At 46.3% G+C, this 23,299-nt stretch overlaps 1 protein-coding gene across 10 annotated transcripts in view; it reads left to right on the top strand.

The window, feature by feature from the left end:
* Positions 1-23,299, top strand: part of LOC144768485 (uncharacterized) — a 255,027-nt gene that overhangs the window by 87,362 nt on the left and 144,366 nt on the right. For all 10 annotated transcript variants that reach the window (XM_078652185.1, XM_078652186.1, XM_078652189.1 and 7 more), the window contains one exon: positions 21,149-21,355. In XM_078652185.1, the coding sequence (XP_078508311.1) occupies positions 21,149-21,355 (207 nt within the window). The remainder of the gene's footprint in view (positions 1-21,148; positions 21,356-23,299) is intronic.

Here is a 23,299-nt window from a genome sequence, read left to right as displayed (position 1 = left end):
AAAAGGGAAGGATGGGAACCAGCTGCTTAAATAGAACAGCTAAAGAACGAATGGTATCCTAATCAATCATACATTGGATGTGCATCTTAGGGAGCAAAAGTAAAAGTGCAAGAATTTGTGAATAACAGTGACTGACTTAAAGGAAATCCATTAGTTTTCTTAAGACTGCCCTCACCCACTAAGTAGTGGAATGCTTAATCATAGTGCCGCTATCATCACCCTGGTGCTGACCAACACACCGGGTGGAGCACTGATTTCTTTTAAAGCAAGAAAGAGAGGAAGTTCTCTAAAAGAGGGTTCCCGAATGCAGAAAGGAATACTAAGTTAAAATGGTCTAAGTGGGTACCGTATACATTTGTTTATTGGCGGTCCCACTTGGCCGGATTAAAAATAGGTGTTGGGAGTTTAGGAGTGACTTCTCCATTACCCGTCTGCTATTTGGGACTATGGCCTAATCTCCCCAACTGGAAAAAATGAAGCTAAACCTCCATAGATCTGTAAGTGGCAACCTATGTAGCATTTATAATTTGTTGTTTCACAAGAATATTTAAATTTATAACCGTATACTAATGTACTTCAGACGCAATCCATCAGATTATATAGGTAAATGATAAGGATATTGGATTTCTATGTCTGCCATATGTTTGTGCTGACCAGCAATGACCAGTACAAGTTTGACTTTGCTAGTGTTGATGTTCAATAGAAATACATACATATTTGTTTGAGACACAGAAATGTTATGTTCACTATAATGGGGAGAATGTGCACTAACTGCATCTCTGAAATGATATGTAAATTGTAAAAGTAAAACATACTTTAAAAGATATTATACACTGAGTTTCTACCAGAAGTTTAAAGCTTGATCACAACACATGCCAAGGCACTCTAGGATATTGAACTTCAGCCTTCTCATATGAGGGTTACCTGGATGACTCTGGAGACGCACATGGTGAAAAAATCTGAAATGGTAACCTTGCTATGACTGCAATTTTATTTTCGGGGTAATCACTTCAAGATTAATCTTGCAGAATACTCTCGGGAAGCCTATCCCTAATTTATCAGCTTATCTCTGATGCCCTTTTCTTTATAAACGGGGAAGATGCCCCTTCCCTCATATATTATTCTATATATAATTTGAAGCCTTTTCATTATGGTTTACCATTTACCAAACCCTACAGTAACCCTTATTCTTACTCTCTTTCCCTTACTTAACTCTTTTTCTATTCCTAAGATTATGCCTTACACTAACTTTACCCTTACTGTTTCTTTTCCCGGTAACCGTAAATTAATGATTTAACAGCTCTAACCCTAATAATGTCACTTACCTTGTCCCTTACACTTACATTTTCGTCCTGAGGTGTTTTTTACTCATCATAAAGACATTTCAACTTTATTATTGCTCTCTTTACTACTGGTTTTCAAAGGGCCGAAAGTTCTCCTGTTTTGTATAATGTTACCTCAATACTTTTATAAGTATACCACAGTATGCATCTCAAGTGAAACCCTGTACTTAGAAAGCAGGCCCAAATTACTATTTGTTACATAAAAAAGTAGGTCATTGTATATCCCCATTTCTCTGATCTTGCTTCGGTCATGTAGGACTCCTTGTTTGTAGGCTAAAGTATTTTGGACTTGTAACCAGCTAAATGTTGAATATAATTATAGATTGGCTTGAACTCCTGTCCTACAAACCCTTAGATGTAACTGAATAAATGATGAACTTTTAACAATATTCAGTTTTCCTAGCATAGAACCTGATGTTCCTGATCAACATGAGTCTTCTGAATAAAAGATTTGTGAACAGCCCCCACATCAGACTATACACTTTAAGAGGAAAACGAAGTCTATAGTTGTGGATAACAAATAGATGGGGGTAAAGCAGATACACCAGCTCTACACTGAGACCCTTTACCTCAAAACTTCTTATGCAGTAGGGGATCTCGGTGGGTATCAACGAAGTACTCACAGCAGGTGATCACTCTTTGGTAATTGCAGTTTGAAGAGCAGAAAAATATTTCTGGTTTATTTCTGTTTATTTAGACCATTGTCTTTAAACGCACGGAAATCTCATATACACAATAAAACCATACATAAAAAGATCACATAAACAATTAAAACCACTAATTCATCAGAGTTAATTTAGCTTATACATTATAAAAAGAGACCGGTAACCACCTTCTCCCCTGGTGACATCAACATTTAAGTATTCTATATACAGTTTGATAATTAAAATAACATACAAATATTTAATTGGCGGTATTGTTCAACTCCCATTAAAAGGGAATTTGTTGTCCACATTCTTCCTTTTTAGCAGCAGTTAATTAAAAACATTGGATCTATGACTGTTCCATAAGCTTCAATATTTGTATACTCAGGGTATGGAATTTTAGGACTAGGTAACATTACTATCCTTGCTGAATTTTTTCCCATACAAGCCGATTTAAGCCTTTCATGAAGCTTCCTAGTGCAATTGAAATGTCTAGGTTTATCATTTCTGACAGTAACACAATGGCTAGGGCTCGTGACCTTATTCCGTATTTTAAAAATACTCGGCATAAAAATAATTTTCTCAATTCTAAAACTGCAAGGCAATCTAGCAATATATGTTGGGTTTCTGATTTGGTCCCAAGGCCACATTTGCATGTTCCATCTGGATGTAACATTTCTGCCTTTATTTTCCCATCCATTAACCACGGGTTAATGCCAATGCGTATCCTTAGGATTTCGCACCGAAGCCCATCGTTTGGTAAGGTTTCTAGATATGGATACCATGCATCATTTACCCAGGAGTTTTTTATACATTGGGCTGATTTTTTCTTCCTCAGGTATTCTAGGTCATTGTTCCTTGACTGCTCCATGCCTTGGTACCTGAGTGACGCCTTTGTAAATTCTACATCCAGGGGTTGCTGTGTTGAGCTCACATTTAAACTCCCTGTTATTGCCTGGATTTTCCTTCTCGCTTCCTTTGCCCATTTTAAGCTACTGTGCCAAATCTCCTCGCTACACCAGTGTGAGACTTTCTGCACTCCCCCTGGGTTCTGGCGTTTCCAGAATCTTACAAAAAACATTTGGACCTGGCTATTCCATGCTATTCTTCCTTACTCCATCCTAATTGCCTGTATCATTGCCGAGCCTGGAAGGCACAGTAGCATTTTTAGGGCCTTACCCTCCTCCCGATCCCACCCTCCTTTACCTCTTAGAAAGAGGACTTCTGCCCCTTACAATACTTGGGGTGGGATCATAGCTTCATAAGCTTTTAACAGAGGTTTATGTGACATGTCCCCATAGTCTTTGTTGAATTTTTTCAACCCACAGATGGAAGAAAAGGCTTTTGTTTTTTGAGCTTCTAGGTGAATACACCATTTTAGGGAGCTGTCAAACCAAAGGCCCTGGTATTTATATTCTTTTACTATTTCCAGTTTTGTTTGCCCTAAATACCAGTTAAGGTTTTTGTAGAAAAATATGTTCAACTAGAGAAGGTGTCCCGAGGGTTACATCTTCTGCTGTCATTGACTTCAAAGTATCACTTAACAGAAGGAAGGAAGGCCTGGGAGCAGAAGATCTCACTGCTCATGACATCCTTAAATAAATGTGACTTGATTGAATCATTCCTTAAGGGCTTCTTGAGCTAGGCCTCTAAAATCTTAAATTTGGTATTTATGGGCATGACCATCTGTTCCCCGGAACTTGCTCTCCCTCCACTCTGCTAAATACTATAATAACGAACAATAGCAGCCATCAGCTTTGTCGTAAAAAATGTCACTAAATTAAACTGTGCTTAAGCAGTCCGGCTTAATTTAGAGGGAATATGTAAAGTATTTTTGCAGCACTCAAACAGTATTAAAGTAAAAGCAGAACATAAGAAAAATCCCAAACCAATTAAAAACATAGGGTAAGGTGAATAAATAAATGAAGTTATATCAGAATGACAAACATCCAATAAGTAGAACCATATATATACAATTTTAATGTTTTAGGTAAATATAGCTCCTAAAAGTAAAACAAATTCCCAACGTGGTCATCTGATCTTGCTAGACCAGTTGAAATTTGCAATTTCAGGCCGGCCGTGATGGAGTGCTGGCCAGATTAAGAGACCAGGTTAGTTCAGCTAAAAAAAAGTTCTCAAAATCCAGCTGTGGAGGAGGCTGCGAGGAGCAGGTAGAGTGTTGCAGAGGGGAGTTTTCACTAACTAAGAGGACATGTTATGTTATGTTATGTTATGTTATAATACATTTATATAACGCGCACAGATACTCAAGAGTGTCCCGGCACGGACACATGTGAAACCTAAACCCATTTGTCCATTTTTTTAAGATGCAGTGCGCCAAGCCCTATGGGCATTTAGAGCGTACCTTATGGGTGACTTATATGAAGGTTTAGGCCTGGCAAAAGGTTTATTTTGCCAGGCCGAACTGGCAGTTTAAAACTAGACTACAGGCTGCAATGACCTGAGACCTATTTTAAAGTGCTGCTTTTGTGGGTGGCACAATAAGTGCTGCAGGCCCACTAGTAGCATTTAATTTGTAGGCTATGGGTACATTCAGTTCCACTTTACTAGGGACTTAGAAGTAAATTCAATGTGGCAAGCAGGTGTAGGCCAATTTTACCATGTTTAAGAGAGTGAGCGCAAGCACTTTAGAACTGATTAGCAGTGATAAAGTGCACAGTCCTAATGCCAACAAAAACGAATTCAAAAAACAGGAGGGTTGATGACAAAGTTGAGGAAAAAACACATCAAGATTGTCAGGGCTAACATTTAGTATTTACTGAATTTATGAACTGTGATGCTTAAAATGAGGAAAACGATTTGGCCTAAGAACACAAAGTGGCCCAAAGTGATATCTGTTGCAGTGGACCGTCATGTTCTGGTGGGTTCTCAAGAACTTGTCACATTCTCTTCCAACAATAACATATTTTCCTGAGTATCTCTTACAGACAGTATTCTTAACTGACCCCATGAACATCATGAACTATGTAACAAGGAGAACTGAGACGACCAAACATGGGCATTTATTAATTTATTTTTGAAAAATAAAAATTGGTGTAGTGCAATAAATTATATAGAATAGTACATACAAATATTTATGAAAAACTGTTGTCAACTGGTCCTTTTATTATTGAAAAAATACAAACATATTTGTTATGTTTTTGGCTTTGTGAGTAATCGGATAAAAATAAAGGGGACTAACAAACAGGAACCAAAGAGAGGGTGAATGTTTTTGAGTATGTGAAACCACTGACTACCCAGACACGGCCCATTGATCCTTTGCCCCCTGGAATATGTAATTGATGCACACACAAAAACAATGCAATGCCTGCAGAAAGGCAGCGGTGTCAGAAGAGTTGTTCATTTTGATTTCCACTGATTAGTTATTTTGGAGTATTTGGAAGTTTTGAAACCATTAGTTAAAAGTGTGTTTGACAACAAGCAATTATGTTTTACTGATCTAAAGAGGAATGTTTTTAATATAAAGGGCTGTAAACAGCTGCCACACATTTGCACAAGAAGAAAGTCAATTACCAAATGATGAGAAAAAGAGCTGAACGGAAAATGCCTTATGGCAATCAATGGGTTTAGAGTGACACACGTCTACATTCCATGGTTGACAAGGTCTCTTTTTTTCCCACCAGCAATAGCCAAGATCTGACCACCTAATGACAGTGGTGTCCTTTAGCTCTAAATGCGTGGATAGGACACTAGGGAATGCAGATGGTGGGCTTGATATGGGTTTCTGCCAGGGCGAACAGGTGGCAAAGACAGACATGTCCAGTTAATGTAAGCACAGTTTGTGACTCGTGCCACCTTAACTACACTTCATGGATGTCCGTCTCCTGTGCCCTTTTCGTTGGTCAAATGCAGCAGAGCAGGTCCATGTTTATGGACAGCAATAAAAGGGTTATCATAGGGTCAGTTCTGATGGGTTCCTGTCTGCCAATTGGGCAGGAACATCAGTTCAGCAGGCATCTCTGCAACTCGCCCTTCCTAAGAGTGGAGAGAATGCTGTCTGTACTCCTGTACCTCTGCAGGGTGTGCGCCATACTAAAGAGGCGGGAAAGAGTAATGCGAATACACCCGACTGAGTTTATGCAGAATGTCCCACATATTTAAGAGCAGTGGCAGATTGCATCAAATCCTTTGGAGCAAAAGTTCTAATATGGTTCGGCTCAAGGAGAGACATGAAGCACAGAATAGCCATGCTCCCTAACATGGATGGAAAGATCTATGTATGGAATGGGGCAGCTTTTTGTAGTGTGACGATCTCTCTCTATCCTTCCATCAAAGTGTGCTTCTCTGGCACAGTAGCGCAATGTTTAAGCCTGAACCAAATATCATGTTACTCTCTAAAATTGAAACATTGCCAAAGCAGGGGCCTGCTCTCATTTAAATATGCCAAAGAAGGACCTGGACCTCCTAGTGCTCATTTGATTTGTTTTTTTAACATATTTTCTCTTTCTGTTTTCACTATTAACGTCTGAAGAAGCTACCTATTGTGTATTTCCCTTCTCACTCAGTCTCGGCCCTAGGTATATTCGCTATACATTTTAAATGATCCTTCAATGCTGCTGCATTGTGCCAGCAGGCTATTCGTATTTTAATGCAACTTAACTTCTGCTTTTAATTTTTCGTTTCTGTTCGCACTGAAATTTGAGTGGACAAGATTTGTTGTCCTCAAGCAGCGAACTACATTGCAAAATACTTCCTCGGTTTGTCATGAGAAGCACTGAATCTGTTTACAAAATGCTTCCTCCTTTTGGTATGAGACAAAGGCGTAGTTTTTATTCGCTCGACATATAGGACAGTGCTACCCTCTAGTGGCAACATTTGAGTACTTTTCGATTTACACTTTAAATGCAGATTTCCGTCCAGGTATTATTTTTTTTATTTTTTTACAGAAACCCTATTTATATTACAAATACGCTAAATCTCCACATAGATCTGTGTTGGAAGTACTGCATCTGAAAGTTAACATAAGGCCATTCAAATGTGTCTTTTTAAAACTTGTTGTGGAGATGTGTGTTGATTGTAAGTTCAATGAAGTTCTTAACAGTAACTTTTATTCTGATGGATTCATATTCCTCACCTCAGCGAGGTGGCGTAGTTCTGCATTGACAGACATAAGCACCACTCCTGTGTGCTGACTTAAGTTCACTTGGCAATACTCAAAATTGGACTGGCTCTCACCAGTAACCTTAAGCTGTGGGTTTGAAGTCGCACTCCATTGAGGCCACCGCCCACGGAACCGATTCCTCAGCTGGTTCCAGTCTACCCAAGTTCCTCGGGCCGTCCTTAACCTGCAGCTGTTTGGTTATCACAAAGGCAAAGCTGCAAATTTATATTCATACTCTTCGGTTCTTTCTGGTTTGCCCCACGGCCCTAGTAGCGTCCACTCAGGTTACGTCTGGCGGTGGCTCTCTGGTGCCGTCTGTCCACTAAGGACCCATCGCTGGGCCAGGACCAACTATAGTAGACACTACACACTTCTAATCCGGCCCAGGGATCCACCCTAGTTCCCACCAACACTAGTGCAATGCCCATGTTGGATCCCAAACCAACATCAGCTCGCACTCAACCAATGTTACGCTATGAATTTACTAAAGTGCAATAAACTCTCTTGTCGCCTGGCTCTAACCCTGTGCCTCTCCCGTGTCACACTATTTGCAGGGACTTCATTGTCCTTCTGGTTCTGACTCTGATTCTGTGCACCCCTGGATATTGATAGTGATGATGGTGATTGCGTCGGTTACTTCTTCCCTCATTACACTGATGATACCTTAAATCTTGATTGACAGAACACCAGTGGGCTTGATACCCCTCCTGAGAGAGATCTTGACTTCCCACATAGGCCAACAACAGAAGAGAGTGCCTCATGTGCAGTGGTGGTGGTGGTTTGGAGGACAGACAAGGTACTTGAATTACAGCTGCCCTTAGTTGAGACTTAAACAAATGATGTTCCACAAAAAACCTGCAGTGTGGGGAAAGAACATATGAGCCCTTACTCCCATTTATGCCCTCATAATTACTCTGATGACTACCTGGTAAAAGCCAGTTGTTACCTCCCTGTTAGCCAGCATGTGGCCAGACGCCATAGTATGGCGCACTGTGTTCAAGATTTTCCCACCAAGCATCCTACTCAGGAAAGTCTGGTTGTATAGGCCTCAACCAATAAGGTAAGCGCTAATTTATTTTCCGACTAATCCCCCGGATAAAGACTCCAAATGGATTGATACCGTTGGCAAACAAATGCTTTCTTCTGCCAGCCTGGCAATGTGATCCCTAAACACAGTATGCCTGTTGGGCTCATACAGTCATTTTCTTTAGGACACGGCTAGCCAGATCTTGCCTGGCAGTCCAGGAGTGTTGTAGGATCTCTCTGGCTCAGGTGATTCTTGAATGGTGGACTTGGACATGTATGTTATCTGAGCTGTTTTGGATACCATGGGCTCCATTGGCATGGAGGCTTTGTTGTTCGTAGACATGCCTGGATGAGGTCCACCAGATTCTCCAGCTATGTACAGGCATCGCTCATCGATAAGCCCTTTGATGGGTGTCACCTTTTTGGAGAGTAGGGAGTGTCAACTGTGAAGTGCTTTAAAAGCGGTTCAAAAGGGGGTGGTGATGGACGGAGCATCTGAACCAATCAAACACTCACACCCAGTCAACAGATCTGGGTTTAATCCATCACCGTTCTTTAGCCCACTCTGCCACCCCAGTTCAGACATGGCCATATGCAAATCAGTCTGACCTTGTGCCTCATGGGAACAATCCAGCCCGAACTGCCAAGCCATGCCATCCCTGGACCAGATTCAAGCTTCCTAGTACCGGTTTCTGGCATTACAGCCGTCTTCAGCCAGGCTTGCTTGAATCCAGTGGCAAAGTGAGCAAGGGACTCACGTCTGAGCATACCCTGCCAACTTATGCCGAACAAAGCGGTACAAAAGGGGGTGGTGATGGACGGAGCATCTGAACCAATCAAACACTCACACCCAGTCAACAGATCTGGGTTTAATCAATCACCGTTCTTTAGCCCACTCTGCCACCCCAGTTCAGACATGGCCATATGCAAATCCGTCTGACCCTGTGCCTCATGGGAACAGTCCAGCCCGAACTGCCAAGACATGCCTTCCCTGGACCGGATTCAAGCTTCCTAGGACCGGTTTCTGGCATTACAGCCGTCTTCAACAAGGCTTGCTTGAATCCAGTGGCAAAGTGAGCAAGGGAGAGCTACGGCAAGTTCCTTGTGGCCTGTTGACTCCCAGAAAACATTTTCCACACCATTTCTGGAAATTTAGCGGCTATTCAAGAGGGATTTGGTATAGGCAGAGTCAGTCTTCCCAACAGTAAAGCAGAAGATATCTCAGTCCTTTCAGGGCTGCAGACGCAGAATCCGTAGACAGGACTTGGGCCATTAGGTGCACAAGTCCTCCAACTCCTCTTCCTCTGCTATAACTGCCAACATGTTGCTTTAGTTTGCCCTTAGTGATGCATGGCCAATCAACGGAGGGCAGGATCTACAAGTTTTACCTGGGTTGGTGAATCATAACCTCTGACAGATGGGTCTTGCAGAGTTTTCAAAAGGATTCTTATCTTTTCATTCTTCTCTACCCAATATTCCTCCAAACCAGAGTAAATTTCAGACAAGCATGTATCCACCCTGTTAAAGGATGTGTGCTTTTTGCTCTCCATTGAGAGGATAACTACTGAGAGTAAGGCGGAGTTGTTATAAATGCTACTTCCTTGTCCTGAAAAAGGTTGAGGCCTCTGGCAAAGCTTTTAGCTTTGACTCCTGGACACCTATGTGGGAAAGGACATAATGAAAAAACACTCACATTAGCTCAGATCCTTTCTGCTATAGTCCTGGGAGATGGGACAGTACCCAGGTACTTGCTGGATACTTTCTGTATATACGAGTCCTGCAGTCCTACTGGTGCTAGCTGGGATTAAAGGTGGCCCAGAACCATTATCAGTTAGTCATGCTCCCCTACTGCCTCACCTGTTCCCTTTGACAGCTGCCCTTCTTCGACATTCAGGAAGTCATGTATTCTAGTACCTCAATGATTGGCTGCAGGAGACAGGAACGCCACAGTCAGTCTTCGATGACCTCCAGATCAATCAATCACTCAATCACAAGAATTTGTATAGCGCGCTACTCACCCGTAAGGGTTTCAAGGCGCTGAGGGGGGAGGGAGTCGCTATTGCGCGAACAGCCAGGTTTTGAGTTGTTTCCTGAAGGAGAGGTGATCCAGGGTCAGAGGTAGGTGAGTGGGGAGGGAGTTCCATGTCTTGGCTGCCAGGTAGGAGAAGGATCTTCCTCCGATGGTGGATTTCCGAATTCATGGGACGGAGGCGAGGGCGAGGCTGGCGGATCGGAGCTGGCGGGTGGGTGTGTAGAATGTGAGGTGTCTGTTGAGGTACTTCGGGCCCATGTCGTGGAGAGCCTTGTGTGCGTGGGTGAGGAGTCTGAACGTGATCCTCTTGTTGACGGGGAGCCAGTGCAGGTCTTTCAGGTGGGCAGAGATGTGGCTGCGGCGAGGGATGTCCAGGATGAGTCGTGCTGAGGCGTTCTGAATGCGCTGGAGTCTTTTCTGGAGTTTGGCTGTGGTTCCAGCGTAGAGGGTGTTCCCGTAGTCCAGACGGCTGGTGACGAGGGCCTGGGTGACCGTCTTCCTGGTTTCTGTGGGGATCCATCGGAAGATCTTTCGGAGCATGCGCAGGGTGTTGAAGCAGGATGATGAGATTGCGTTCACTTGCTTGGTCATCGTGAGGGAGGAGTCCAGTATGAAGCCCAGGTTGCGTGCGTGGTCCATTGGTTTGGGTGCGCTGCCCAGGGCAGGGGGCCACCAGGAGTCATCCCACGCAGAGGGAGATGGTCCAAGGATGAGGACTTCCGACTTGTCTGAGTTCAGTATTAGGCGGCTGATCTTCATCTATTCTGCGACTTCTCTCATTCCTTCCTGGAGGTTGGCTTTGGCGGTGTTGGGGTCGTTGGTGAGGGAGAGGATCAGCTGGGTGTCGTCGGCGTAGGAGATGATGTTGAGGTTGTGTGTTCGGGCGATGGCTGCGAGAGGGCTCATGTAGACGTTGAAGAGGGTTGGGCTGAGTGAGGATCCTTGCGGGACGCCGCAGATGACTTCGGTGGCCGCGGATCGGAACGGGGGGGTTCTTCCGGCGAGGAATGAGATGATCCACTCCAGGGCCGCTCCTTGGATTCCGGTGTTGCTGAGGCGCTGTATCAGGGTGCGGTGGCAGACGGTGTCGAAGGCTGCTGAGAGGTCCAGGAGAATGAGGGCAGCCGTTTCCCCATTGTCGAGCAGGGACCTGATGTCGTCGGTGGCTGCGATGAGGGCGGTCTCGGTGCTGTGGTTTGCTCGGAAGCCGGACTGTGAGGGGTCGAGGGATCCGTTGGTCTCGAGGAAGGCGGAGAGTTGTCTGTTGACGGTCTTCTCGATGACTTTGGCTGGAAAGGGAAGGCGCGAGATGGGGCGGAAGTTCTTCAGGTCAGTGGGGTCTGCGGTGGGTTTCTTGAGGAGGGCGCTCAGCTCGGCGTGTTTCCAGCTCTCCGGGAAGGTGGCGAATGCAAAGGAGCTGTTGATGATGTTCTGGAGTTGGGGTGCGATGATGGAGTCGGCTTTGTTGAAGATGTGGTGTGGGCATGGGTCGGTAGGGGAGCCGGAGTGGATGGCGTTCATCGTGCGGGTGGTGTCTTCGGTGCTGACCGGGGTCCAGTTGCAGAGGGTGGTGGTTGGGGGGCGCTGGTTCGGCGGTTGGGTGCTTGGTTTGTGCGACAAAGCTGTTGTGAATGTCGGCGATCTTGCGGTGGAAGAACGAGGCGAGAGAGTCGCAGAGTTCTTGTGAGGGAGTGATTTCGGTGTTGCAGGCACTGGGATTTGAGAGCTCTTTGACGATGCTGAAGAGCTTCTTGCTGTTGTGGGTGTTGTTGTCCAGTCTTTCTTTGAATGCTGTCTTCTTGGTGGTGCAGATCAGCTGGTGGTGTTTGCGGGTGGTGTTCTTGAGGCGGTCATGTGTTCTGCTGTCTGGTCGTGGCGCCAGGCTTTCTCGAGGGTGCGGCAGGTTTTCTTGGAGTTTTTAAGGTCGGTGATAAACCACAAGGCTTTCCTGCTGCCGGGTCTGCTGGGAGGGTTCTTCAGTGGTGCGAGTTCGTCGGGGCAGTCGGTGAGCCACAGTGTGAGGTTCCGGGCTGCTTCGTTGGGGTCCGTTGGGGTCCGTTGTGTTGGCAGGAGGTTTCTGGCTGAGGGAGGTGGTGAGCTGGTCGGCGGTGATCTTGCTCCAGCTTCTGCGGGAAACCTGTTGCGGGTGGTGGTGGGTCGTGGTTCTCCTGAAGTTGAAGTGGATGCAGCTGTGGTCTGTCCAGTGTAGTCCGGTGGAGTGGCTGAAGGAGATGTGCTTGCTGGAGGAGAAGACGGGGTCAAGCATGTGGCCAGCATAGTGGGTGGGGGTGTTCACCAGTTGCTTGAGTCCGAGGTTGGCGAGGTTGTCCAGCAGGGCGGCGGTGTTGCAGTCCTTGTTGTTCTCCAGGTGGAAGTTGAGGTCCCCTAGGAGGATGTAGTCTGAGGAGGTGAGGGCGTGCGGGCTGATGAAGTCTGCGATGGCTTCGCTGAATTGAGTGTGTGGTCCCGGGGGTCTGTAGATGAGAGTGCCTCTGAGGGTGGTCTTGGGGTCGGTGTGAATCTGGAAGTGAAGGTGTTCGGCGGTGTTGAGGGTGCCGTCGGAGTTGGTCGTGATGCGGATGGTGTTTCAATGGACGATGGCGATGCCTCCTCCGGTTTGGTTGACACGGTCCCTCCGGGTGATCTTGTAGCCGTCCGGGATGGCTATGGCGATGTCGGGGGCTGAGGAGGCGTTCATCCATGTGTCCGTGAGGAAAGCGTCTGGTGAGGTTGTGTCGAGGAGGTTCCAGAGTTCCACGGCGTGCCTGTGGACGGAGCGGGTGTTGAGCAGGATGCACTTGAGGTGGTTGTTGCTGGTGCTCGGCTTGGCGGGTGCCGTGCAGGTTCGGAGGCAGGTGAATCGGCAGGCTTGGCAGGTGAAGGGTCCGTGTGTGTACCTCGGGGTAGCTTGGTAGCAGGCGGCGTTTCGGCTGGCGTTGAGTGCGTGGAGGGTGGCGGCGTCGTAGGTCCGTCGGGTGCACTGGCATCGTCGAGGACCAGGGGTCCTGGCGCTGGGCGCGGTCCAGGCGCAGATGGGCGTAGACGGGCTTGCCTTTGGCCGCCTTCAGCGCACAATCGGCGCGCCATCTGCGCGTACGCGTGGGCTCCATATGAGGCGAAGTGGGAGGGAGGAGCAGCTGGGAGGCGGGAGCAGGGAGGCCAATGGGGTTAACAGAAAAGAAAAGGGGCGGGGCCGCGAGGGAGCAGCGGCGGGAAGCGGGGGGGCACACCAGGGGCACAATCAATTGGACAGAAATTAAGAGAAAAATAATTACAAGCACAGAATGAGGGCAACACTACAAAACTAACGAGGCACAGAACAGTTAACAGCGAATAAAAGAAGTACAATTACGACAAGTATGAAATAAGGGCAACCGCAGGGAGAGAGGGAACGAGCAGCAGCGAGGGGCGCCGAGGTCAGGAGCGAGCCTGTGGCGCCGGGGCAGAGGCGCGCTTCAGCTGGCGAGCCGAGTGGCGTGGGGGGTGTCCTGGGGTCAGGTCACACTCACCTGCGCCGCGCGGGCTCCATATGAGGCCAAGTGGGAGGGAGGAGCGGCTGGGAGGCGGGAGCGGGGCGGCAATGGGGTTAACAGAAAAGAAAAGGGCGGGGACGCGAGGGAGCAGCGGCGAGAAGCGGTGGGGGGGCACACCAGGTGCACAATCAGTTGGACAGAAATTAACTGAAAAATAATTACAAGCACAGAATGAGGGCAACACTACAAAACTAACGAGGCACAGAACAGTTAACAGCTAATAAAAGGAGTACAATTACGACAAGTACGAAATAAGGGCAACAGCAGGGAGAGAGGGAACGAGCAGCAGCGAGGGGCGCCAGGTCAGGAGCGAGCCTGTGGCGCCGGGGCAGAGACGCGCTTCAGCTGGCGAGCCGAGCGGCGTGGGGGGTGTCCTGGGGGCAGGTCACACTCACCTGCGCCGCGCGGGCTCCATATGAGGCCAAGTGGGAGGGAGGAGCAGCTGGGAGGCGGGAGCGGGGCGGCCAATGGTGTTACCAGAAAAGAAAAGAGGCCGCAAGGGAGCAGCGGCGGGAAGCGGGAGGGGGGCACACCAGGGGCACAATCAATTGGCCAGAAATTAAGAAAAAAATAATTACAAGCACAGAATGAGGGCAACACTACAAAACTAACGAGGCACAGAACAGTTAACAGCGAATAAAAGAAGTACAATTACGACAAGTACGAAATAAGGGCAACAGCAGGGAGAGAGGGAACGAGCAGCAGATGGTGATGGAACTCCTGACATTGGTGGGATTTACTATAAACAAGCTAAAGTCCCACCTGTTTCCATCACTGATTTGAATTATATTGGTAATTCTGGGACCAGTGGAGTACAAGGCCTGGGACATTCCGGCTATGGTACCCATGTTTCAGGCTTGTTCCTGGATCCTTATGAGGGCGGTTCAAAGACGTCTTCACCTTGTTCATTTTCATTGTCACCTATGCTATTGGAATCTGAAATTCCATTGGGCGCAGCATTAAAGGCGCTTTGCCCATACCATGCAGGTCTTGGAGGAGACAGGCTATGATATGCAGTCGTGGCAGCCAGTCACAATCTATCCTGTGACTGGCCAGTCTCCCTTCCCTACCCAAAGCGAACAGTGGTGATGGACACATCGCTGTCGGGTAGGAGGATTCATCAGGGGGAGATCAGAGGCTTCTGATCACCAGTGGTGGGCTAGCTGTGTGTCAACCTGCAACAAGGAGGGCAGAGTAGGGTCCTGAGTCCTGTGTCAATGGGCTTTGTGTCTTTAGAGGGGGCTAATGCACTAGGACATCTTGCTGTTCTCCAATCTCCTGGTGAGGTCCCTGAATGCCAGAGTGAATGGACTAAGCAGAAGTCGTCTGGCAGTTCACTTGTGGTGTTTACATCCCAAGGTGGCACATCATGTCTTTCACCAAAGGAGAGCCCTGGCTAGTTCTTTTTTGCACAGTCATGAATTTGCAGTGTCAAAAAGTTTGCGTGCTGGGATTTCCGCAACAGCACTTTTTAGGAGACTTATTCCGGCTGAATAGTGCAAGTGATTGCCTTTCCGACGCTACTGCTCCTGTCTCAAATTTTGAAGAAGATCAAGAAAAACTGAGACCAAGCCATCCATGAACATCTATCCTCCATGAGCTTCTGTCTTCCAATAAGACTACCACTTTAGGAGGAACACTTGTCTCAGCAGCAGGGCAGGTTCCTGCCATATATGCAAGTTACACCTCCATGCTACAAAATTGAGTAGCAGCAGTTAACTGTTTTCAATCTACCACATGAAGTGGTGTGGTAGATGCCATCATCTTCTCCAAATTTTCCTCCACATAATTCTTTTATGTCCGTTTCTGTAAAAAATGTGTTTCATAAATCCTTTTGTTTGTTTTGTTATTAGCCTAAGAAGGTCTTGCAGTTTGTCCTTGTTTAAATCACTTGTTGTGATGCCATAGTGGGACCTTAACTAGGTCTTGACATTCCTCATGTGAATAAGTCTTTCAAGCAATGTGTTGCTCCTTCCTGCATCTTCTGACCTTGAAGACTGTATTACTCATTGATTGTCCCATGAGTGAACTGCAGGCGCTTTCAATGCAACCACCCTACTAACTTTTTTAGACAGATTGGTGCTGAGGACTCGTGAGGCCTTCTTAGTGAAAGTTGTGACTTTCCACATTAGGCAATCATTTTACCAACATGTTTGCCTGACCCCCTAAAAGAGGAGGAGCGGCTTGTTTGGTTTGGAGTTTTTTCATTGATCATATCACGGAAGAAGTGTTCTCTGGAGCAAAGAATGGGGAATGGCACTGTAGAAGAGGAATTTGTTGAGAAGTATGGCCCTCTGCCTTGAGAACTGCTGCACATAGGCTATAAGCAGCTCCCTGAAGGTCCGAGAGGCATTTCTACCAGGGCCAAGGCCTCTACCTATAACTTGACACAAGGTCTATTGGACCTCAATATGGGTCTTGGTGCATACGTTCACAAAGCACTACTGCCTTGACTGCCAGGTTTGTGGAGAAGGGCATTTTGTCTGCTTTTTAGGTCGAGGCTACCGTCGCACTGCAAAGCAGTGGACGGAGCCGAAGGTGGGCTTTAACCCGCCTCTCTCTTCCATTGGCTAGCTTCGTAAATGGAGGCTAGCCATTGGAAGAGATCTGCGTCACTCAGTTCAGGCCCGGGCTTGAGCAGATTCGGGGACGTCATCCGTCACTCAGCAAAAAAACACGCCCCCGATTCCGAAATTTTCGGATCTTTGCGGCCGCCATTTTGCTGCTCGGTAAAACCAAGAGAGCAGCGTCTACCGAGGACATGAGGTAACTATCCCTTGTCTTGCCTCTGCAACCCTGTTTGTGCCGTTTTTCGTGCCCCTGCCCCCTTGTTTGTGCCATTTTTCGTGCCCCTGCCCCCCTGTTTGTGCCGTTTTTCGTGCCCCTGCCCCCCTGTTTGTGCTGTTTTTCGTGCCCCTACCCCCCTGTTTGTGCCGGTTTATGATATAGGTATCGGGGTACATGACACGTTCTTTTGTACTTGCTGCATTTATTGTTTATTCACATTGAGTCTGACTTACATTTCTGTGTACATTGTTCATTTGTTACAACCTTTGGATGTTTTCCCGAATAACTTATGTACTTTATTTTCAGAGGTGTTTGTTTCTACTATTATCTTTTTATAGTCCGGTTAGTCTTGTTCTTTCCAGTTTTACTCTTCACCTTAATTTATTCACCCACACAATATGGCGCTCACTTTTTCCACTCTTAATCGGCATGTCTGTTTTCTCTGTTCACTTCCCAACCACGCGTCTTAATCAGCAGTGCTCCCTTTTGTATTTTCCTCCGCTGATCATTCACCCCAGATTTACGTCCTGAACACACAGGTAAGCGATTTTGCACCCCGATCAACTACCGTTCTACCTCGTGATCAGTAAAACTGTTTCCCGTATTTATGTTGACTCTTTTTCTTTAGATGCGTTGAACTTTATTTACAGCGTTTGACCTCTCGGTCATCAACAAGACCCGAAGTGAGATTGTTTAGGGGTTTATTTTCCAGAGTACCTTTTTTCACTTCACCGAACCACGTCCACTGTTGTAGATCGCTCACTTTCATCGTATGCACCGGTTTGTCACGCCGCATTTAAACACACGTCGTAAATCCTTTACTCTTAACAAACTCCTCATTTTACCTAACACTCTGTATAGATTTCGATCTTCTACACGCCTAATTTTGTTTACTGTCACGGATTTTATTTTACCGAGCACTCAGGCTTTTAACTGCATGGTTCACAATCGTTTACCTAGCTTTATCGCTTCCTATAGAATTTTCATTGGTTGTAAGTTGCTCTTGCTCGAAGTATCCGATGTTCTGTTGCTGATTCAAATAGATTTATTTATAGGATAATTATACCCTGATGAAGAGTCTGTGACTCAAAATGCATTGGGACCATGCATTTAGTGTTTTGGAAATCCGATATGTTTAAATGAAAAGAATATTCATATATGAGAAGCATCGATATGAAGAGTTACATTGATCAATACAACAAGATCATTGTTCAGAATTCAACATTGTATAAACTTGTTTTTGAAATTCCTTTACTTCTAGAAAGAGGTCACTCTTGACCATCCACGGAGTGCCACAGAGGGACACCCAGTATTTACTTGGTGCTGCAATCATTTTGGACTTACTCCCTTAAGGTCAGAGGGGGAGACCTCGTGTGCACCCAAGAAGTATAATTTGAAAAACTTGCAAATTACTTACGGTTTACCAGTGTACTTCACTATTGTCATGTTTTGATTGTTGTCCAACATTTTTTTTCACATCCATCTATGGCTGTTAAAAAGTCTTTTCAACAAAGTAAAGAGAAGGAGCAGAGGGGCGGAGCAGAGGGCCTCACCTGAGAAGTGTGATAACTCCCCAGCAGACATCTGGGGAAAAATTAACCCATTGGGTAGCCTGCAGTGGTAATGATGACAAAAACAATAAATAGAGCAGAAGGGGATAAAGTGAAAAAGAAAGACTTAGAAGGTCCAAAGTTGTACCTCAGTTCCCCAGGACAGCCAGGGGCCATTCAAACAAGATTCTGGTAAATACCAGTGTGCTAGTTCACCATGAGGGTGGCAGTTGACAAAGTGGATCGAGAATGCTACAGGGTCGATGCAAGCAATGAAGTGCCACTGAACAAAACCGGTAAGCTGTAAGGGCAGCAATTTCCTCAAAGCGTCATTGGTAGGATGCCAGCGGCAAGCAAATTAACCTTATATGGCACACCGACGTGCAGTCCAAAGAGCTTGTGAAATTGACAGGCGACTGGAAAACGGAGCTGTCATATTGGTTAAGGCAGAGGCAGCGTGTGAGACTGAAAAAGGACTAATACCATGCCCCAATAGGCTCTGTCTGTGTGTGGCTCTGTCTGTGTGTGGCTCTGTCTGTGTGTGGCTCTGTCTGTGTGTGGCTCTGTCTGTGTGTGGCCCTGTCTGTGTGTGTCTCTGTCTGTGTGTGGCTCTGTCTGTGTGGCTCTGTATGTGTGTGGCTCTGTGTGTGTGTGTGGCTCTGTCTGTGTGTGTGTGTGCCTCTGTCTGTGTGTGTGTGCCTCTGTCTGTGTGTGTGTGCCTCTGTCTGTGTGTGTGTGGCTCTGTGTGTGTGTGGATCTGTCTGTGTGTGTGTGGCTCTGTCTGTGTGTGTGTGGCTCTGTCTGTGTGTGTGTGCCTCTGTGTGTGTGTGTCTGTGTGGCTCTGTGTGTGTGTGTGTGTGTGTGTGGCTCTGTCTGTGTGTGTGGCTCTGTCTGTGTGTGTGTGGCCCTGTCTGTGTGTGTGTGGCCCTGTGTGTGTGTGGCCCTGTCTGTGTGTGTGGCTCTGTGTGTGTGTGTGTGTGTGTGGCTCTGTGTGTGTGTGGCTCTGTCTGTGTGTGTGTGTGGCTCTGTGTGTGTGTAGCGCTCTGTGTGTGTGTAGCGCTCTGTGTGTGTGTGTGTGGCGCTCTGTGTGTGCGCTGCTCTGTGTGTGTGGCTGTGTGTGGCGCTCTGTGTGTGTGATGTGTGTGTGTGTGGCGCTGTGTGTGGCGCTGTGTGTGTGCGGCGCTCTGTGTGTGTGTGGCGCTGTGTGTGGCTCTGTCTGTGTGTGGCTCTGTCTGTGTGTGGCTCTGTCTGTGTGTGTGTGTGGCTCTGTCTGTGTGTGTGTGTGGCTCTGTCTGTGTGTGTGTGGCTCTGTGTGTGTGTGGCTCTGTATGTGTGTGTGTGGCTCTGTATGTGTGTGTGTGGCTCTGTCTGTGTGTGTGTGGCTCTGTCTGTGTGTGTGTGTGGCTCTGTCTGTGTGTGTGTGGCTCTGTATGTGTGTGGCTCTGTGTGTGTGGCTCTGTCTGTGTGGCTCTGTCTGTGTGTGTGTGTGGCTCTGTCTGTGTGTGTGTGCCTCTGTCTGTGTGTGTGTGCCTCTGTCTGTGTGTGTGTGGCTCTGTGTGTGTGTGGCTCTGTCTGTGTGTGTGTGGCTCTGTCTGTGTGTGTGTGGCTCTGTCTGTGTGTGTGTGGCTCTGTCTGTGTGTGTGTGTGTGTGTGCCTCTGTGTGTGTGTCTGTGTGGCTCTGTGTGTGTGTGTGTGTGTGTGTGTGTGTGTGTGGCTCTGTCTGTGTGTGTGTGTGGCTCTGTCTGTGTGTGTGTGGCTCTGTGTGTGTGTGGCTCTGTATGTGTGTGTGTGGCTCTGTCTGTGTGTGTGTGGCTCTGTCTGTGTGGCTCTGTGTGTGTGTGTGTTTGGCTCTGTCTGTGTGTGTGGCTCTGTCTGTGTGTGTCACTCTGTGTGTGTGTGTAGCGCTCTGTGTGTGTAGCGCTCTGTGTGTGTGTGTGGCGCTCTGTGTGCGGCGCTCTGTGTGTGTGTGTGTGTGTGTGGCGTGTGTGTGTGTGTGTGTGTGGCGCTGTTTGTGTGTGTGGCGCTCTGTGTGTGTGTGGCGCTCTGTGTGTGTGTGGCACTCTGTGTGTGTGTGTGTAGTGCTTTGTGTGTTTGTGGCTCTGAGTGTGTGTAGCTCTGTGTGTGTGGCTGTGTGTGTGGCTCTGTGTGGATAGCTTTTTTTGTGGTTGGCTCTATGTGTGGGTGGCTCTGTGTAGGTGGCTCTATGTGAATGACTGTGTGGGTGGCTCTGTGTGGGTGGCTTTGTATGTGTGTGTGGGTGGCTTTGTGTGTGTGGCTCTGTGTGGGTGTAAATGCAATAGGTCATGCATTTGCGACCGATTAAGCTATTGGCAATGTAAATGACAATGCCATTTATTTATGATTGAGAAAAAAAAAATCATGAACAATGCCAATAGCTCTACCTTTAATAATGCCGAGACCATTGCATTCTAAATGCTTGCCTTGACTGCCAAGTTTGATGAGAAGGACATTTTATCTCCTTTTTTGTCTGAGCCCACTCCACAGACCCTCCACCTTGAGAAGTTGCTGCTTTGGTATTTATTCTGAAGTTAGGAATCTGGGGTTTGGTGTGTCCACCAGAATAACATGTTACTTACCTTCTATAGCACTCTCTCTGGTGGACACTCTATCTAACCACAGATTCCTCACTGCCCTCCCACTACCCCACTCTTGGGAGCGGCCTCTTTTTATTATCTAAAAAGGTCTCTAATTTGTAAATGGCACACTATTATGAACAATTGCTCTTGCTCTGCACACAGGAGTAACACGTATATGCAGCTCTACTCTGTCTCTTCAAGGGCAGTATGGAGTTACAACACCACCTAGAAGCGCCCGTGAGCACTGCTGCAGAATTATTCGGCTCCAGTTTTTTGCCGGAGGGATATTCTAAGGTAGGGAATCTCCAGTTAGAATACCTACCAGAAAGAGTGTAGCCAAAGGTAAGTACCTTGTTCCTTATCAATAAATGTGTGCTCATGCACTGTTTTCCCTCTTTTCCAGCCCCAAGTGGCAGCAAAGTGAAGTATGTTTTCATTGCTGGCACTTAATTGCTCCATCAAACATTTTCCTCTTTTGTAAACGTTTCTCAGTTATGTTTTCCTTTTATTTTAGCTAACAGTACTAGCAAAAATGTGAATGCTAAGAGAACACAGGAAATGTCAAAGTTAATAGACGTGGAACACAACGAAGGAGGACACAGAACCTTTCCTTGTAAGATAGAGGGAGGGCATCCCAAGCCACACTACACCTTCCATCTGCATCCTTCAGGATTTATGCAAAAGGCACATGGATTAAAACATGTCCCAACCTCCCGTCAAGGTAAATAACGCTTTTTTAATCATAGTACATAATACTGTATTCTTTAAATTGTTCCCTCTTCTTTATATTAATTTATTATAGTCTATGAAACATGTCTGCAGAATCAAAGACCATTCTCCAGGCACTTGTATGTGGAAAGGGGATTGGTCAAGATTCATACATGGTGTCAACTGTAACAGAAAGGTTTAGGTTATAATTTAGTTTAACTGCATTGTTTTCGGTGATATTTGATTATTAAAATTGGCAGTTTTGAGAGTTTTGTGGATGGCATTTAATTTTGTTTCAGCTGTGCTTTCCATCGGAAAAACTAAAAATAAGATACTATTTTTTTTTAACTACTGCAACAAAATGTGGACTAAAGAGCCATAATGACTGTTAAAGTAAAACGGAACTCAGTAACTTAAAATTACATTTAGGTAAAGGGCCTAATTTAGAATTGGGGGGTGGGGGGGGGGGGGAATTGGAAAATTCTCCCGATTTTGGAGTCTGTAAATATGGGGTAGAATCTCCAGGCGAATTTCCTACCCAGTAATATCCCTGTGTTGAAAGAAATTCAGCCTGTGATTTGTATTTAGAGATTCCTCTGAAAGTTAGAGGATTTTCAGATCCCTCAAAGCACCAAATGAGTCCCATAGTTTTGACTCTCTCTTGAATAATGGTCACATAGATGATGTGTCCACCGGTGATATAATAGAGAAAAGAATCCAACAAACCTATTGCCTAGGGCGATATTTACAAATTTCCCACCATATGATGAGTGGAGTGGGCAAATACCATTTGTTTTAGTCTGCCAGAAGCAGATGCGAAAATGGGCAGATCTGATTGGTTCCTCTGATTTCTCATGTGTCCTCATGAATGTGAGTACTTTGAAAAAGCCTTTACATTGCTCAAGAAAATAGCACTGGTGAACGTTGTCTTTTTCCTCACCCATGGGGAAGCTAATGAACACTAATTTCTCTCTTAAGGTGAAAAAGAAAATGGGCGGATTTTGACTTTTTGGGAAATTTTGCCAAATCTTTTCCCCACCCAAATTGTCAGGTGATAGCTACTTAAACCTTAAATTCTCTAAATGCTGTCCTTGACATGCTAGAGAGTAACAAGATTCTAGCCGGTGTTAAGCACATAAAGAAAGCAATATATATTCAGATTGTTTACATTTGTAAATAATTAATTGCGTTTTAAGAAAAGTACTCCGGTTTTGCTGCTGTAATGTTGCACACATGATGATCATTGCTCTCCAGATTTAATTCTCAAATTTTTCCTGTCATCCCATCCTGGGTGCATACAATATGGTAGTATCCAGTTATTTTCCCCATATTATTAGATTGAAGCCATCCTATTGAAGAGCCTGTGTGCTTTTTCTGTCTTGGGCAGTAAAAGGACGGAACTTTCTTTATCCTGCTGTTGAAGTTTCTCTAAGGGCTTCAAGTAGAAATTGTTTCCTGTTGGAAGTCTCAGGATCACTAAGCCTTCATCTGCTTACCAGCACTGAGAACTGCGCTTTAGTGCTGCAACAGAAGACATAGGAACATCTACGTCGTTACCATCGTCACCGAATCAGCTGCTTGCACCGTGACCTGACGGCACCGCATGAAGCATCGCCCGCTTAACAACGCAACCCTGGACTCACCAACACTGCCATCGAGCCTCTACTTGCACGTGACCTGTGAACACCACACATCGCATCGCTTCACTTCGCAGCCCTGATATCACCAACGACTATGCTCCATGCTGACATCGACAACGCTGCCTGCACCGTGGCCTGTGGACATGGCCCATGAGATACACGAAGCATCGCCCCATCCCACACTGCAGCCCTGGTCTATCGACGTCCGTGTTATCGACTGCGAGCTTGTCAACGAAATCTCCTTCTTGCCAGGAGGCACCACACAACGCATTGCCCCACTTTGCATTGCAGCTCCGGCCCAGCAAGTCCCCCGCACC

This window comes from Lissotriton helveticus, chromosome 7, assembly GCF_964261635.1.
Source record: "Lissotriton helveticus chromosome 7, aLisHel1.1, whole genome shotgun sequence".
In the NCBI taxonomy this organism is placed as follows: Eukaryota; Metazoa; Chordata; class Amphibia; order Caudata; family Salamandridae; genus Lissotriton; species Lissotriton helveticus.
Note: the sequence above shows the minus strand (reverse complement) of the source record. Positions and strands in the feature narration are given on the sequence as shown.